Source organism: Delphinus delphis, chromosome 2, assembly GCF_949987515.2.
Source record: "Delphinus delphis chromosome 2, mDelDel1.2, whole genome shotgun sequence".
NCBI lineage: Eukaryota > Metazoa > Chordata > Mammalia > Artiodactyla > Delphinidae > Delphinus > Delphinus delphis.
The window spans coordinates 67520411-67539023 of NC_082684.1; the positions used below are offsets into that span (position 1 = coordinate 67520411).

Below are 18613 nucleotides of genomic sequence, written 5' to 3' on the forward strand. Positions count from 1 at the left end.
AGCTGGACAGAATGGGATACCATGATGGTGTGATGGTAAATTAGGCAATAAGGACTTTTATATACTATGCTAAAATTTGGGCTTTATTGTAAGTCTGGTGATCATTAATATATTTTAAGCAGGGAATGATAGGATCAGATCTGACTTTTGAAGATCACTCAGGCATCAGTGGTAGTGGAAGGCGGGGGAACAGTAAAGGTGGGAAGGTTTAAATTAAGACATGTATGAAGATATGGAATAGATATAAAAGATATTACTGAGAAAGGGATTGGATGAGGGGACCAAGTGAAGGAAAGGTACTAGAATGACTGCAAGGCCTCAGGTTTGAATGTGGTGCCACTTAATATGATAGGTAATAGAAGAGCAGAGTTCGGGTTTTTTTGAAGGTGAGTGGGGAGGAAAAAGGATTATAAATCCAGTCTTTACTTGAACTTGACGTACCAGCAGGAAATATTAGTGGGTATGCTCCTCTTCTTTTGATGCCAACGTAAGGGAGATCAGTCACACCCTCTCACAAATTTTTCTTGATGTATATGGGTCTTGAGGCAGTACAGAATTTTTGAACTTTTTACGTGCTCTGAGGCCCCTCGCAAATGAACAAGATTGAATGAGCTGGTTGTATGTTGGTTGCTATGAAATGGAGAAATAGTTCTTAATAATTCTGCGACCTCAGACATCATTTCATATGTAAATAAAACATGGCAGCATGGGTAACAAGTCCAATCCTCTCTCCGTTAAACTATAATAACAATAAAGCAGACATGATAAAATAAGATGTACTACTTTATCTCTTGGAAATTACACCGAGTGGTCGTGTATATTCCATAGTGAAAATTTTATTGGTAGTAGAGAAGCGAAAAATTTGAATGCAATAAATGTTATATGCGATTTTCCTGCATAGCTGTAATTAATGAATCTTTTTTCCTTATTGTTGTTAAATATCATTTTTGTCCTATTTTTTGACCAGATGGTTATTAGCTACATTAACTTTTAGAAACTTACTAGTTCATTAAGGATGTTTCCGTGCAACCTAAGCACATAAACACACACACTACGGTACTTAAAAGATTAACCTTGTCTTTTATGTGTATATTACATTCACTAAAACAACCCAGGAAAGCATTTTTAGCCGTTCATGTAGGGTTTTAAATTGTCTTCACAATGCTCTTATTTTCTATTTCCATCAAAAGATTCTGCTATGAATGACAATATTTGTGAGCTCATTCACTTCTAAAATATCAAATTGTTAGTTTAACCAGTCCCCTCCAGTTTTCTTCCCCCTCTGCCCACTATCAAGATCTAAAGATTTTCACCTTCTCTTCTCCCCCCCAAAAATGAAAACAATCGCTACTGCTCCCCTGTCAAACTCCCCAAACACAACCCACCCCAGAATAGGAAAGACGGGAGGCAAAGCTGTACAAGTTGCAACGCGCGACAGGGAGCACAGAATTGGGAGCAAAGCCCAGAGACAGAGAATCAGTCTCCACGTCCGGGACGATCTGGGCTCTTTGCCAAAAGAGAACGTCCCCAAAGCCCCGGGAACTGCCTGGTGCTAGGAAACCAGAGAGAGAGAGAGTGACAGGCAGAGAAAGAGGCCCGACCCTCTGGGACTGCCTGAAAACACGCAAGGAATGCAAAAGAAACGTCAGGAATCCGGGACCGGCTGCGGCCGGCCAGAGCGACCAACCAGGTTAAAACCCAGCTCCAAAGGCAGGCGCGCCGCTGAGACCTTTGGGTAGGGAACGGCGCTGGGGACTGACTGAGAGAGGGATACGGATTCCTGGGAAGGCAGAGACCAACTCTCTTCCAAAGATTGGATTCGATGGCCCACCGTCCGGACTCCACCGCCAGAATCCCGCAGCAAGCCTGCGGGGCGGGCCTAGGGGCGGAGCCGAATCTCCTTCCCCGCCTCTAACGGCAAGCCGACTGCGTCCTCAGTACGCCTGCGTAGGGTGAGGCCGGACTCTATTTGGCTAGTAGGCGAGCGGCGGCAGTGGCGTTCTCTACCCGGCATGCTGCGCGGGAGCGGCGGCCCTACGTCTCTCTCCTTCCCAACCCTGCCCCCCTTCCCCCTCCCGCCGCGGCCCCCCCTTCCCCTAAAGTGAGTGAGTGAAACTGGCAGATGGAGGAGGGACTGTAATGGCGGCGGCCGGCAGCTCCCTGCTCTGACCTACGGCAGGCATTCAGCAACAACCCCCTCCCCGCCCCTCTCCCAGCCGGCCTCCGCCCCGCCGCCAGCGCGGGGCCACCCTCCCCGGCCCTTCCCCCAGCGGTCGGCGTCTCGCCCTGCGCCCCGGCCGGGGCCCCACACACAATGGACGAGCTCGCCGGAGGTGGTGGTGGCGGCCCCGGGATGGCGGCCCCTGCACGGCAGCAGCAGGGACCTGGGGGGAACATGAGCCTTTCGCCCGGGGGGAATGGAACGGCGGGCGGTGGGGGTGCTCCGGCCGCCGAGGGAGCGGGTCCCGCGGCAGGCCCAGAGCTGTCTCGGCCGCAGCAGTACACTATCCCAGGGATCCTGCACTACATCCAGCACGAGTGGGCTCGGTTCGAGATGGAGCGGGCGCACTGGGAGGTGGAGCGGGCCGAACTGCAGGTACCTCGCTGGGGTCGGTGTGCGGGACGGCTGCGGCGGCGGGGTTCCCGACCGGGGGGTGGGGGGGGTGGGGCCGGGACTCCCCTCAGTTGGAGCTCGAGGCCTTGGGAGGCCGAGAGAAACCTACCTGTGCGGCTCGAGGGGGCGATGGTCCTGGCGACGGCTCTTCCTCTAGCCCCCCTCCCCCCTTCCCGCAGAAGCTTGTTACCCAGCTCTCACTAGCTGCGCGGTGCGGGCTTCCTTCGGGCAGCCATTTTGGCTTTTAGTATGGCGTCTGCGGGGGCTCCTCCGGAGGCGGCCTGCGCGGGTCTCCGGGGCTTGGGGCCGAGTTCCTCTCTGTGGGAGAGAGTCCGGCGAGGGGCTGTTGGGCACTGAGCTTGCTCTTGTTTGTGCCTCTTGAGATGGAGAACTGGAGGAGAGGGATTGGGACGGGCATTTTACCACCTTTACCCGGATCACCCCCCTTTTCCGATTTGGCATGTCTGCCCCCCTCCCCCGGAGTTGATAACCCTTACTCCTTGACAGCCACGCTTCTTTCCAGGGCTGCTACCGAGCACAATGGGCTGACCTGTGAAGTTTTCATTTCCTACCGCCAACTTTAAGTACCTTCTTACCTGGGATGCTGCCTTATTCACTTAGATTCCTTTGAGTTCTTAGTGATTGACTCATCAACGCTTCTCTGTACTGAATTTTTCTTTTTAGAATACCCTTCGCCGTTCTCCATCCCCTTCTTTACATATAAAAAGCCAAACCAGAATATCTGTGCCGTCTTTATGAAGATTTAATATTAACTTGGAGTAAAGCGTACTTGTCTCACGTTACCAACTCACGCAGGGGAAGCAAAGTTAAATATCCTCAGGATCCTTCATAATTGAGCCGGACTCAGTCTTAAGGTGAAACTTTGATAGGTTGGTTTACCTAACTTTTGGAAGATTGTTGGTGTTTTAAGGACTTATGTCTTGTATTTCAGAAGGACTACATCTTTTTAAAAGTATTGTTCAACTCTTTTGGGTGTTTGTGTTTATTTTAAAATCACTTTCTAAGGCAAATTTTGGCTTAGAAGAAAAAAGGCATGCATCTAAATAGTGTTGCACCTGTTCTTCAGACTGGTATATATTTAGAATGTAAGTAGTATTGTTCGCTGACATACATGTCATATATGCCTGGGGTGAATGGTTAGGGAAATGCAGTGTTGAAAGAAGGAAGATTGGATTAGCTTAAAAAGGGTGTCCTCAAACAAATATGTATATCGTCAGTTTGATTTTGAACCAGTCGACTTTTATTTGTCTTTACAAAGTTGGGAAAGTTAAACTTTTGAAAAATAAGAAACATATATTTTGACACTTTACCAAGTCTTGAGAAAGTTAATTATAAATTAACACCTGTTAGTCAATTCAGTGTTTTAGTGCTTTGATATACTATTGGGCTCTTAAAAATATAACATTTAAAAAGCTAAAGTCAAAATTGTTTTTTTGTGTGTGTAGTCTGCTTTAAAATATTTGGGATGTATAGAGTTCTATTGATGTACAACTTTTACTACACCATGTGCAAACTTAATATTCGGTGTGAGGCATTTATTTTTAAAAATTGCATTTATTAATGCATTGAGGCTTGGGCTCACTAAATAATATTTCACCAGTCCCTGATACAGTGTTTATAACCTTTGTACTGTTATAGAAAAGCTTGAATTTAAACACTTTTCAAGTTAGCAATTGCATTAGTCATTCATAAGTTTCACTGGTGTAAGTAGCTGAAAAATGTCTTGTGTCTCAATTAGTAAAAAATCTATACAACAGTGAGGTCTATCTATATTGTCTACCCTAGCCCTTGCTTTCCCTTCTAATTCTCTTCTTGACCGAAGTCTTTTAAGGAAGATTCATTTTGCTTGCTTGCTTTCAGTTTATCTACAGTTGGCATATTAGTTCTGATATAGCCATTCTAAACTTTTTTTGTTTGCTTTTTTTTTGAAGAAGTTCTGCAGTGTTTCTAGACTCTTAATTTTTTTCCAGGAATTTTTATTATTTCACACTGATTCTTTTGGAATAAAATGTTCATGATTGTGTATTTTTGCTCTGTATATTTCTCTAAAATGTTTTATTGGGCTACTTAGTTATTAGGATTTCAGGTTTGCTTCTGGAATGCTGAATTTGCTTTACACGTCTTCAGTCTTTAGTAAGAATGCTTGTGAGATGCACATTTTAAAATGTATGTGTTGAATAAAAAATTTATTGGGAGAGTTTAAGTGAAAGGTGAATGGATTTAAATTGTAAACTTAAACTTAATTTTAAGAAAGATAACAGAAATAAGAGAAGTTGCATATCGTTATGGTATACATCCTTGGGTACACTGTTCATCTATACATTTTTTAAAGTATTCAGTATTAAAACTATTCAATAATGAATACAACGAGGCTAAGGTATACCTCATTTTGATATAAAATTTCAGTGTGGAATTAAATTTCCTGGCTTTGGAAAGGATTTTAAACTGGAAGTTTGCATTATGGTTCTCTTCCCTGTAAAAGGAATTTTGGGTAAAGGTCTTTCTTAGAAGATTGGAACTAAACCAAAGGATGTCTTAACTCTCTTTCATCTTTGTGATGGTTCCTTACCTGGGATTTAGGTAAAGCTTTGTTAATAAGGCTCTAGGACAGTGATTTCTAGAAGAGAGTGCTAGTGGTAATCACTTGTAAAACTATAAAAAGTATGCAGGCCTTTGTCTCATCCTCCAGAGATTTGGATTGATTTGGTCTAGGACTTGGGAAAAAATGGACTGGACTGCTTGTGAGATTTTGGCAGTCACATTAAATAGAAATTATAACTGCCATTTCATCAGCACTACAACCTTATGAGGTAGGTATCATTTCTATTTTACAGAGGAGGAAACACAAACAGTTTAAATAACTTTGCCAGCTATAAAGTATTGCAGCTGAGATTTGAACCCAGGTTTATCTGAAACCAAAGGCTTTGTTTGGTCTTATTACCACTCTTGAAACCATTGTGTTGTATTGTTTTTTTGGTATTTTTTGTAGAAATGGAATCTGACTTGTAATTCATTATGTAGCATACACCACTTCAGTACATTTCAAAAAAGTTTTATTGAGCCCCCATGGCATGCCAGGTCTAGTTTATATATATTGCAAATATGTCCTTATATTTTTTTCTGTAGTTAGTGTGTAATAAATGCACTTATGGCATATACAAAATGCTTGTGTGCCAACTATAAAAATATGGCATAGGTAATACATAGAAAATGTAGTCCTGGAGTTAGTATTCTAAAACTACTAATTCTCCAGCAACTGTAAACTTTTTTTTTTTTTTTTTTTTGCGGTACGCGGGCCTCTCCCTGCTGTGGCCTCTCCCGTTGCAGAGCACAGGCTCTGGACAAGCAGGCTCAGTGGCCATGGCTCACGGGCCTAGCCGCTCTGCGGCATGTGGGATCTTCCCTGACCGGGGCACGAACCCGTGTCCCCTGCATCGGCAGGTGGACTCTCAACCACTGCGCCACCAGGAAAGCCCAAGTGTAAACTTTTAATTAGTGTTTGTGTTTGCATACTCTGGCATACAGATTTGTCATAACGTGACAGATATTGCCATCTAAAGATCTTAAGTTAATAGGAGATGTTTCTCTCAGACATAACTTGATTTCTTCATTTTTAATGGGGGGAGGTAATTGTTTCCCTTTTAATCTGTTATTGCCAGGGTTTTCTTAGGGTAGTCTAGAATAATGATTTGCAAATCCGTGTTCCTTTTCTATTACAAGATTTTTATAAATCTACTATGAAATTATAAAAAATAAGAACAGTATAGAGATTTTTCATAAAGGTGTTCCTTTTATTCCGAGAGTTTTAGCCTTCATAAAGACTTGCTGTTATGCAGTTTTCCTTTTTCAAATGGTGGTGGCAGTAGAGTAAAAAAATTTTTATTTGATAGCATTGAGTCCACAATCTTATGTCATATTCTCCCTGTTTCTTTTTTGAAGTCCTTGGAAACAGAAAGTCTAGGGACCCCTAATCTAGATTTCTTTTCTCCATTTACCCCTTGATCCTGCTGTATAGTCTTTTTTTGCTCTCTCTCCTTATACCTATCTAAACACTTTGTAGAACACTTCTTTCTGTTGGTGATTGACCTTCAAATTGCCAAATCTTGAGGCCTTCTTACAGATTATATGCACTTAACCAACACTTTCTGCTTTTGAGAGTTTCTTCCTCAAAATCCTTTTTTTTGGCCTATATTCTGTAATTTCTTATTTTCCCTTTGGTCCACTTATCACTTTTCATATATTTCCTCTCCTTTGGTCTCAGTTATCGTTACTTGGGGTTCTGGTTCTTTTTGTTTTCACTGTAAATTTCGAAATATACTGTGTTTTTTGTTTTTGTTTTTTGCTGTTATTCCGATGCTTCAGTATTTAGTCCTTTAATCCTAAAAAAACCCAATGAGGTGAGCACAATTGGTTTCTTTGGTTGGTGGTGGGTTTTTTTTGTTTGTTTGTTTTGTTTTTTGACACTAGAGTATTGGGGCCCAGAGGTTAAGTAATCTGCCTAAGATCTAAGATCCTATAACTAGGAGTAGCAGAGCTGGGATTTAAACCTAGGCAGACTGACTCTAGAGACCATGTTCTTAGTCACTACTGTATTTTTGACTTTCAGATGTCTCAGACGTATTTCTAACTTCCTGTTTAAATTTTCTACTTCGAATTCAATATATCCATTATTCAGTTCATCTCAAATGCCTGCCTCTTTCCCCCAGAAAAGGCACTTAACTTGTTTATTCTCCTTTATTCCCTGTTACTGTTTTTTTTTAAATAAATTTATTTTATTTATTTATTTTTGGCTGTGTTGGGTCTTCGTTGCTGCGTGCAGGCTTTCTCTAGTTGAGGCGAGCAGCGGCTACTCTTTGATGCAGTGCGCAGCCTTCTCACTGCAGTGGCTTCTCTTGTGGTGGAGCACAGGCTCAGGTGTGCAGGCTTCAGTAGTTGTGGCACGCGGGCTCAGCAGTTGTGGTTTGTGGGCTCTAGAGCACAGGTTCAGTAGTTGTGGCCCACAGGCTTAGCTGCTCCGCAGCACGTGGGATCTTCCCAGACCAGGGCTTTAACCCATGTCCCCTACGTTGGCAGGCGGATTCTTAACCACTGTGCTACCAGGGAAGTCCCCCTGTTATTGTTAATGTTTATCATCATCCTTCCCATTGGCAGATGCTAAAGAGATCAATGGGTCCTTCTAAAAATGTTGAGTCTTTGGGTCTTATTGATTCTAGTATGATTATTCAGTGAATATATTTCAGTGTTATTTTGTGCTACATACTGGGTATATAATGATATGTGAAGCAAGGACCTTACTGTTGGTGCAGTACTTGAGAAATAATAAAATGTGATAAATCAGAAATTAACCGGATGCTGAGAAAATAAATGGTGGTGGAAAACCTGTGTAGATAGTGAGCTTTCAGGTAAATAGCTAAGCAATTATTGAGCAGTTCCTATATGCCAAGAATTATTTTAAGTTGTTAATACATATCTTAACGCATTTAATTTTTGTGAAACCCTTAGGAGGATAAGTATACTTTGAGATCTGAAGTGTGACTACCTAACCATAGGTTTTTCAGTGGAAAGGAACAGCATTAAAATAAGTTCTAAAGCAGGAAAGAACTTTGTTGGAAGTGTGAGCTGGACTTTAGTGATTCAGTGGGCTATCTAATATAGATAGCCTCAGTATCCTAAAATATATTTTAATTCCGTGATTATTAATTTTTTGGAAATATAGTCTTCTTTGCATAAAAACTTTGGAGCCTTTTCTAGTTAAAAAACAATTTTTTGGCTTCGAATATACTTGAAGCCTAACCACTGACCTAAGGAAGTAACACTGATTTAATCTGTGCTTTAAATTTCTTTACTACAACTGTTTTAGTTCAGCGTGTTCCTCCTGCCTGATTTCTCTGGAGGAATCTTAACGGTTTCCCTCCATACATGCTCCTCTCTTAAGAGTTTATCCTTCATATTGTAAAGGATGTATTATATGATTGTATTACATATACCCTTTAATTTTTATTATGGAGAGTTTTAAACATATTAAAGAATAATATAGCGATCTGTGACCTCCCATAAACTTGTCACTCATCACTCAGTAACAACTCATGACCAATCTTATTTTACTTATACTTCTGTCCACTCCTTCCCTGTCCCAAATTATTTTGAAGCTAATCCCAGAAACATACAATTTCATCCATGAATGTTTCAGTATATATCTAAAAGATAAGGACTTTCAAAAGACAACAGTTGTAGTTGCATACCAAATTAAGAAAATGAATAATTCCTTAATTTATTGATATTATCAGATACACGCTGTTTGAATTTCCAGTTTTCTCAGTTATCTTTGAAGAGTTTGTTTGAATCAGGATCTAAATAACACATTGCTTTTGGAACCCCCTCCATCTTTCTTTCCTTTTCTTTGCCATTTTTTGTTGAAGAAATCAGATCTTTGGTCCTATAAAGGTTCCCAGAGTCTGTGTTTTGCTCAGTGCATCTCTGATACAGTTTATCAGATACAGTTTATCTGTTGTCCTGTTTGCTTTCCCTGTAACTTGGTTAGTCGGATACAGGGTCTTGCTACATATTGGTTTATTTTCTTTTTTGGGGTGGTAGTGGGGGACGAGACTACTTCACAGGTGGTGATGAGGTCTTCCATCAGAAGGCACAAAACAGTTCGTTGTCTTTCCTGATGTTAGCAGCTGTTGATGTTAGTGTTCAGGAACATTCATCCATTAGGGCCACCCTTAGTTTTTAAAAAACTTCAGAAATTGAGATATAATTCACGTAACATAAAATTCACCCCTGTAAAGTGTACAGTCATCCCTCAGTATCTGTGGAGTGATTGGTTCCAGGACTCCCCCACCCTGCTCTCCCCTCTATCCCTGGATCTGAAGTCCCTAATATAAAATGGTTTAGTATTTGCGTATAAACCATGCACTTTATTCCGTACACTTTAAATCTTCTCTAGATTACTTATAATACCTAATACAAAGTAAATAGTTGTAAATACAATGTAAATAGTTGCCTGCAGTTGCAAATTTAAGTTTTGGTTTTTGGAACTTCCTGGAATTTTTTTTTCCTGACTGTATTTGATGCACAGTTGGTTAAATCTATGGATGCAGAACCTTGTGGATACAGAAGGTTGACTGTACATTTCTCTGGTTTTTAGTATATTACTGTGTTGTATCGTCATCATCGCTGTCTAATTTGGAAGCATTTTCATCACCTACAAATGAACCCAGTTTAACCTCTTAGTAGTTAGTCCCAATTCCCCCTTTTCCTTGGCAATCACTAATTTCTGTCTCTATGATAGAAAGAATAGTCTTTCTATCATAAAATATCAAGAATATTCTGAACATTTCATATAAACGGAATCATACAATATGTGGCTTTTTGTGAATGGCTTTTTTCACTTAAGGTGATGTTTTCAAGGTCCATCCATGTGTAGCATGTAACGGTACTTTATTCCTTACTATGGCCGAATAATATTCTGTTGTATGGATATACTACATTTTGTCCATCAGTTGGTGGATATTTGGGTGTTTCTACTTTTTGGCTATTATGAAAAATGCTGTTATTAACATTTCTGCACAAGTTTTTGTGTGAACATATGTTTTCAATTATCCTAGGTATATACGTAGGAATGGAATTGCCAGGTCATGTTCAACTTTTTCAGGAACCTGCTGAAGTGTTTTCCAAAGTGACTACACCATTTTACTTTCCCACCAGCAATACAGGAGGGTTCCAGGGCCACCGTTACTTTTTTGTCAACTTTGAAATATATTACTAAAAATTTTTTTTTACAAAATACCTTTCCTTTGATTTTTTTTTCCAAGTTGTGTTTTCTCTGTCATAGACTTTATTTTTTAGAGCAGGTTTAGGTTTATAGCAAAATTTAGCTGAAAGTACAGACAGTTCCCACATAACTCCTCCCCCATCAAAACCTCCCCCAACATCAATAGCTCCACTACTGTGGTACATTTGTTACAGTTAATGAACCAACACTGACCCATTATTATCAACCAAAGTCCGTGGTTTACATTAGGGTTCACTCTCTGTCTTGTATATTCTTTGGGATTTGACAAATACATAATGACATGCATCCACCTTTATAGTAAATAATGCTTTCACGGCCCTAAATATCCCGTATGCTCCACCTGTTCCTTCCTCCCTCACGCAAACCCATGGCAGCTACTGCTCTTTTTTTTGTTGCTTTGCTTTTTTGTTTTGTTTTTGCTTTTTTGTTTGTTTTTGGCTGCGCTGCATGGCATGTGGGATCCCAGTTCCCCAACCAGGGATTGAACCCGCGCCCCCTGCAGTGGAAGCACGGAACCTCAGCCACTGGACCACCAGGGAAGTCCCAACTAGTGCTCTTTTTACTGTCTTCCATAGTTCTGCTTTTTCCAAAATGTCACGTAATTGGAATCATACCGTGCATAGCTTTTTCAGACGGCTTCTTTGACTTGGTAGTGTTCATTTAAGGTTCCTCCTTAAATGTCTTTTTGTGGCTTGATTGATCTTTTTAGTGCTGAATAATATTCCATTGTACATATGTACCACAGTTTATTTGTCCGCTCACCTGTTGAAGGACATCTTCAGTGCTTCCAAGTTTTGGCAATTATGAGTAAATGTCGATGTGCAGGTTTTTGTGTGGATGTATGTTTTCAAGTAATTTAGGAGTTTGAATACTGGATTGTATGATGAGAGTATGTTTAGTTTTTTTAAAAAACTGCCGAACAGTTTTCCAGAGTGGCTGTGTACCTTTTTTGCATTCCCACCAGTGTTGATTGACAGTTCTTGTTGTTCTATATTTTGTCAGCATTTGATGTCAGTGTTTTGGATTTTAGCCATTCTAATAGGTGTGTAGTGATACATCGTTTTAATTTGCTATTCCCTAATGACATAACAGTGTTGAGCACTTTATTTGCCATCTGTATGTCTTCTTTGGTGAGGTTCTGTTCAGAGCTTTTGCCCTTTTTAAAATTAAATTCTCTGTATCACCTCCCTCTTGACATTTACTTTGCTTTGGGATGGAATGGTGTTGGGTCTTGTTTCCAGTCATTTATGAGTAATTGTTGGGTAAATGGCAGTCATATTATTACTTAAAACACATATTTACCTTAAAAAGTACTTTAATGACTTAAAGGAATGAGTAATTATAATATCAACTTGCCTTTAGCTGTCCTTCCAGTGAAGCTACCAAAGGCAATGATTAAATTTATTTTATCTGGAGATACTTGTAAAGTCTCTAACTGTAAGAGGGTGAGATCTGTGGTGGTTCCAAAACCTAGTAACCTGGGATCTTTAATAATACAGATTCCCACATTCTGTCCTTGGTCATTGTGATTCAGTAGTTTGAGGTAGGATCTGTGTTTTTAAAATGTATAGCTGGTGATTCTGATAAGCAGCCAGGTTTGGGAACCTGAATGATCAAAGTCTCTTAACGATTTGGTGTCATCCAGCTCTCTATCCCCTTTCCCTTTAACATTGTCATTCCTTCTATTGATACGTTAAACTTGAGCAATATTATCACCCCTTCTCTGCACTCACAATGGCTTGCACTGTGTATGATTACATCGTTGCACTTTTTTATTTTCATTTTCTGCTTTCCAGTAAATTAAAGCTACTTGTTAACATGAACTTGCTGGTTTTGAATATGCTGCGAATTTTTGTTGGATTCAGTTGAAACACCCTGTGGTGTTTGATTACATAGATGAAAGCATTATATGTCCATAGAAAGAACTATTAATAATAGTACCTGTTAACATTTAATGAGTGCTTTCTGTATGTTTGGAATCATTCTAATTTGTATACCATCCCTAAATCATAGATAACAAGTATTTCCATTTTAGAGAGAAGGAAACATGGGCAAGAGTTTAAATAACTTGTTCAACATAAAACAGTAAATAGGTAGTGAAGCCGCGTGCTGCCGAGTTGCTTTTGTCTGATACCTTATGCCATTTTAAGGTAATACTGGTACCTGGTGTTCATTGGGACCACCTCGGGGGTAAAGAATTGTAAACAAATGAATAGGGTCAGTGTCACAAGATTTAAAAGGCTATATATAAGTGAAGTAATTATAAATGTGTAGTGAAATTTTGGATCATGTTTAGATAGATTTTGTAAAAGAGTTTTAAAAATTCTAATTAAAACATTTTCAGACTCTTAATTTTATTTTTTGAATAGTTAATGCATGGTTCAGAATTAAGTCTTGTACTTACCATGAGCCTGTCTACCCTTAGTGTCCTACATTAGTAACCACTTTTATTAGTAGTACCATATGTATCCCTCCAGTGTTTCTTTATGCAAATAGATGTAAGCAAATATGTATGTTGATTTTCTTTCCTTTCTGATACAACAGTTCGTAAACTATATACCTATTTTTCACTTTGCTTTTTCATTTAACATTTTTTGGAGATTATTCTGAGTCTGTCAGTAGAGAACATTCTCACTTTTATAACAGCTGCATAGTAGTAGTATTCTACTTTGTATACACGCCATAGTTGATTTAATTACTCCACTATTGCTGAATGGTTGTGTTAAAGTTTCAGAAAACATTTGTAACTGTGTTCTTAAATGTGTGAGCAACCAACCAGCCTTCTGCCAAAAATAAACTCTATTATATTGCTTTTTTGTTTTGTAGGATTATAATATTAGCAGTTAACAAAGCATTATACAAATTCGTAATTTTTTTTATTTCATGGCTTGCACTCAAGTCTGAATTAGGGGTCACCAATGTTTTAGCTGTGAAAGCCATTAGTTAACCAGTTTCATTTAAGCTGTAAGTCTGTTACTGAAATCTTGAGGAACAAAGGAGTGAGAAAGACAAAACAAAGAAAAAGATGAAATAGAAAACAAGGGGAGTGGGGTGGATGGGAAGAGGAATAAAGGCAGTGATAGAGAAACAGTGGATGGGTGTGATAATATGCCACCAACAGTTGTCTCAGATAATAAAACTATGTCAGAGTGGCCTAAACTAACATTTGTGTTTTTGCTTTTTCCCAGAGCTTTAAAAAGTGGACCAGGGACTTCCCCGGCAGTCCAGTGGTTAAGACTCCATGCTTCCAATGCAGGGGACGTGGGTTCGTTCCCTGGTTGGGGAGCTAAGATCCCACATGCTGCCCGGAGTGGCCAAAAAAAAAAGTGGACCAGACTTCCATAAGCTTATATTTCATAAGAGAGGGTGGGGGTGGGGTCGAGACTCTAGAAAGTATATAATTATGAATCTTTATATTTTGCAGTACGCGGGCCTCTCACTGTTGTGGCCTCTCCCGTTGCGGAGCACAGGCTCCGGGCGCGCAGACTCAGCAGCCATGGCTCACGGGCCCAGCCGCTCTGCGGCATGTGGGATCCTCCTGGACCGGGGCACAAACCCGCGTCCCCTGCATCGGCAGGTGGGCTCTCAATCACTGCGCCACCAGGGAAGCCCCATTTTCTTCTTAATATTTAATGTAACTTGTAATTTTAAAAATTGTCTACCCCCCCCATGCACACTTTTAAGATTGATTGTAAGCTCTTTGAGAGGAGGGACCTGTCTTTTTGTAAAAATTAATGTATACCCAGTGTGACAGTAAAGGGTCTGGCACATAATAGGTGTTTGCTAAATATTTATTAAATGAGTGAAGTTGCTGAGGATGTTCAATTAAGCTGTTAGATATGAGAAACTGAATTGTAATTTTTGTAGTACCATACGGAAAAAAGCCCACAAGATAGAAATAACACCAGTAGTAAATGACTACTCTTCCCTTATCCCCTCATTTGATATTGGAATGAAACCAAACTTTCTGGTTTTTATTATAAGGTATTCAAAATACCTTAGTCCTGTCTCCCCCTTGTGGGAAATAGAGTATAAGAGAGATCACAACTGCAGTTAAAATGAATCTGTGCTTGGGATTAATGCATGGGGGTGGAGGTTACTTCTTCCCCTCAAATAGTAATGAATGATTTTTATGAAGAATATTTGATGACCAGGCAATGCTTATGATAAACTAAAAAGCAGAGTTGCATATTATGTGCTAAATCAGCTATGTTAAAAATTATATTGAACAACCCAGTACAAATGTTTTAAAATACCTTTGTGATTTTGGGGTGATGGGATTATTGGCAACCTTTCTATTTTCCCTATTAAAAAAAAAATAAAAGTCCCAGCAAACATAAAGTAGGTATTTTCTTTTACTGAAATGGATATTTCAGAAATGGAGTGTTTATTTTGTTTTTTTGTTTTTTTGTTTTATTTATGGCTGTATTGGGTCTTTGTTGCTGTGTGCGGGCTTTCTCTAGTTGCGGCAAGTGAGGGCTACTCTTCGTTGCGGTGCACGGGCTTTCTCTTCGTTGCAGTGCGCGGTGCGCGGGCTTCTCATTGCAGCGCCTTCTCTTGTTGCAGAGCACGGGCTCTAGGCCTGCGGGCTTCAGTAGGTGTGGCTTGCGGGCTCTAGAGCGCAAGCTCAGTAGTTGTGGTGCGTGGGCTTAGTTGCTCCACGCCATGTGGGATCTTCCTGGACCGGGGCTCAAAGCCGTGTCCCCTGCATTGGCAGGCAGATTCTTTAACCACGGTGCCACCAGGGAAGCCCCTTGGAGTGTTTCTTTATGTACATATATATAAGAGAGAGGGAGACACAGATGAGCAGACACCGTTGAAAAATACTTTATCATAAAACAACAAGTTGAACTTAGTATTTTTAATGAGTTTATCTTTTCCCCATTTTCTTTTTTAATTGATTTCTTTAAAAACTTACAAATACCGTGTTTTACTCATGAAGATTTTTTGATGTTTTAAATTTTTTTGCGGTTGCATTTAGTTGCTTTTATTTATTTTGTAAATTTTTACATTAGTGTGTTTTTTTAACTTTTTAAATTTATTGCAGTGTTAGGTCTTCATTGCTACGAGTAGGCTTCTCATTGCGGTGGCTTCTCGTTGCGGAGCACGGGCTCTAGGCACACAGGCTTCAGTAGTTGTGGCACATGGGCTCAGTAGTTGTGGCACGCTGGCTTAGTTGTTCCGTGGCATGTGAGATCTTCCCAGACCAGGGCTCGAACCCATGTCCCCTGTGTTGGCAGGCAGATTCTTAACCACTGCGCCACCAGCGAAGCCCTTTACATTACTTTTAATTCTTAGTTATTGTTAAAGTAATGTATGAATATTAAGCTACAGAAATGTCAAAAATAAAGTAGTGCCTTTTTGGTAATCTTAATCTTCTAGGAATAGCACTGCATTTTGGGTGTATATCTTTTCAGAACTTTTTCTGTACAGTAGTCTCCCTTTATCTGCAGGGGATACATTCCAGACCCCCCAGTGGATGCCTGAAACCATGGATATAGTACCTTACCCTATATATGCTGTGACGGTTTATCACACCTCTTACATCTCCATACCATATTTCAGTATAGGTAATAAAGTTAGTTAAATCATTAGCTTTTATGTTATTGTGACCATGTATATAATATTTTTCTGAATCAAGTATAATAATTTATGTATAATATAATTTGTGAGTCAAAAAGTATACTGTGAATACTGTTCCTTTTCTGCACAACTTTTTGTTTTTCTTGGAGTTACTTGCCTCCATTTTTTATTTGTTTATTTTTCTATGTATCTATTGCTGTTTTTCCAAAAGGTGTTAGAAATCTGTCGGGGTTTTCAAACTCAAGCACATCACATCTGTTGTTGGTTCTGCCTCTTGTATGGAGGGATTGGAGTGGGGAGAACTTGACTTCAGAACTGTCATTCTCCTTGCTCTGATCTAGACTTGTTCTTAAGACTTGTTGCAGAGTTATTATTCTGTAACTTCTGTACTCTTTTCAAAAAGGGAATCCCCTGCACCCCCACCCCACCCCCTTTCTTTTCCCACTGGCTCCCTTTCTGCCTCCTGCCCTGGCATATTTAGTCCTTTGTTTGGCTGAAATATGTTATCTGGTTGTTTCTTGAGAAAAGTTGCATAGGAGGTAAATTTTAGGGACTTGTATCTTTTTTTTAAAAATCTGTATTTTATTTTCACACTTGATTGGTAGTTTGGCTGGAAATAAGTTTCCATCAGCATTTCAAAGACATTTCTCTTGTCTTTGAACTTTCAATGTTGCTTTTGAAGAGTTTGATTATATAACTTTATTTATTTTTGGCTGCATTGGGTCTTGTTGCTCTGTGTGGGCTTTCTCTAGTTGTGGCAAGCAGGGGCTACTCTTCGTTGTGTTCTCATTGCAGTGGTTTCCCTTGTTGCCGAGCATGGGCTCTAGACGCACAGACTTCAGTAGTTGTGGCACATGGGCTCTAGGGCGCAGGCTCAGTAGTTGTGGCACGTGGGCTCTAGAGCGCAGGCTCAGTAGCTGTGGCACACGGGCTTAGTTGCTCCACAGCATGTGAGATCTTCCCAGACCAGGGCTCTAACCCGTGTCCCCTGCATTGGCAGGTGGATTCTTAACTACTGCGCCACCAGGGAAGCCCGCTGTTCAGTTTCTTGATCCTTTTTTTTTTTTTGTATGTGATTTGAATTTTTTTCTAGGTATCTTTTGTTTATACTGGTGTTGTTAAATTTTATGAAAATGCATATCGTATCAGGCATTGAGAGAATTCTTTTTCTCCGTAATCCATTATTTCTCAGTAGAGGGCACGGTGGGCATTTAGGTAGTACCATTTTTGTGTTTGACTGTATTGTGCTTATGGGGCTTTGAGCACCCTGGCTCCCAGTACTAAATGCCAGAATAACCCACTAGTTTTGGGGACAACTAAAAATGTCCCCAGACATTTCCAAACACCTCCTTGGGAGAGGCAGTACTAATCTTTTTTGAGAAGGGTTATTGTAGTCCCGAGTCCTTAGGGCACTTTTTTGTTCAGTTGATGATGGGCCTACTGATTTAAAATTTTTCTTCTGTTTCCTGATTTTCTCTTTTTGGACTGTTTTCTGAGATACTTTCTTCAACTATATTTTTCAATCCTGTTATCTTGAATTTGTAAATGTATTTTCTTACTTGAATTTTTAAAAAGAATGGTATTGTTTTTATTTAATATATATATTTGTTGTTGAAGTTTTCTTTCCCTTAATTGTCAGTTTTCTCTGAATTTCTCGTTTTTCTTTTGCTTCCCTTCTTTCTTACCGCATGCTGTCCTAACATATTGGTGACCACTGACTGCCTGTCTGTATTTAAAAGTAAAGTACTGGGGGCTTACCTGCTGGCGCAGTGAGAGTCCGCCTGCCGATGCAGAGGACACGGGTTCGTGCCCTGGTCCGGGAAGATCCCACATGCCGCGGAGCAGCTGGGCCCGTGAGCCATGGCTGCTGAACCTGCGCGTCCAGAGCCTGTGCTCCGCAATGGGAGAGGCCACAACAGTGTGAGGCCCGCATACCGCAAAAAAAAGAAAAGAAAAGAAAAAAAAGTAAAGTACTGTAAGGCTGGATGGTAGCTGTGACCCTTTTTGCCGCTTTTCTTAAAACTCATTTTCATTCCATTTTTTCCAGAATGGCCTTCTTCCTAATATTAGTTTTTAAAAGTCATTGACTGGAATTTTAATCTTTAGCCTTTCCACAGGCTTGTTTTCTTAAATCTTTAACTGTTTGTAATTGGTTCTCTCAGTTATTATTCTCTGAGTTCTTGTATAGACTTCTTTCAGTCTCAAATGTCCATCATTGTCATTTTTTCAAATTATATCTATATAGAAATAATTTACTATTCTTGTGTTGCATTTTGTTTAGAGGCTACCTGCAGGATAATATTCTGTCTCTGCTGAACTTTTTGGACTCTAGTTTTCTTCAAGTCTTGTTAGTTCTTTCCAGAATTTTTTATTTCTTATGTCTTCCATTTGTGGTCACTTTCTCCCTAGATTCTTATTTCCAGTTTACCAGCCTTACATAAATTTTAGCTCCTTGACTTTTCTTCAGTTATTCCTGTAGCCATACTGTATCTTTCTGGTTTGTAGTGTCCTTTAGTTCTGTGCTGTTGTTTTCACTGTTTCTGGTGTCCTTAAATACTAGTTTTTGTAAACCAGGTTCAGTTTTTTTTTTAAGTCCC

The 18613-nt window shown here is 40.0% G+C and overlaps 2 protein-coding genes across 6 annotated transcripts in view; one reads left to right on the forward strand and one right to left on the reverse strand.

The window, feature by feature from the left end:
* Positions 1–4555, reverse strand: part of AP4S1 (adaptor related protein complex 4 subunit sigma 1) — a 61221-nt gene extending 56666 nt beyond the window's left edge. For 3 of the 5 annotated variants that reach the window (XM_060004725.1, XM_060004728.1, XM_060004729.1), the window contains exon 1: positions 2724–4555. The gene's annotated coding sequence lies outside the window, so the exon portion shown is untranslated. Of the gene's footprint in view, positions 1–441; positions 631–2723 lie in introns of all 5 variants that reach the window. The other 2 variants (XM_060004726.1, XM_060004727.1) reach the window with 2 other exon arrangements.
* STRN3 (striatin 3) overlaps positions 2070–18613 on the forward strand; it is a 112273-nt gene continuing 95729 nt past the window's right edge. The window contains exon 1 of the mRNA XM_069540317.1: positions 2070–2596. Within this exon, the coding sequence (XP_069396418.1) occupies positions 2315–2596 (282 nt within the window). The 5' untranslated portion in view covers positions 2070–2314. The remainder of the gene's footprint in view (positions 2597–18613) is intronic.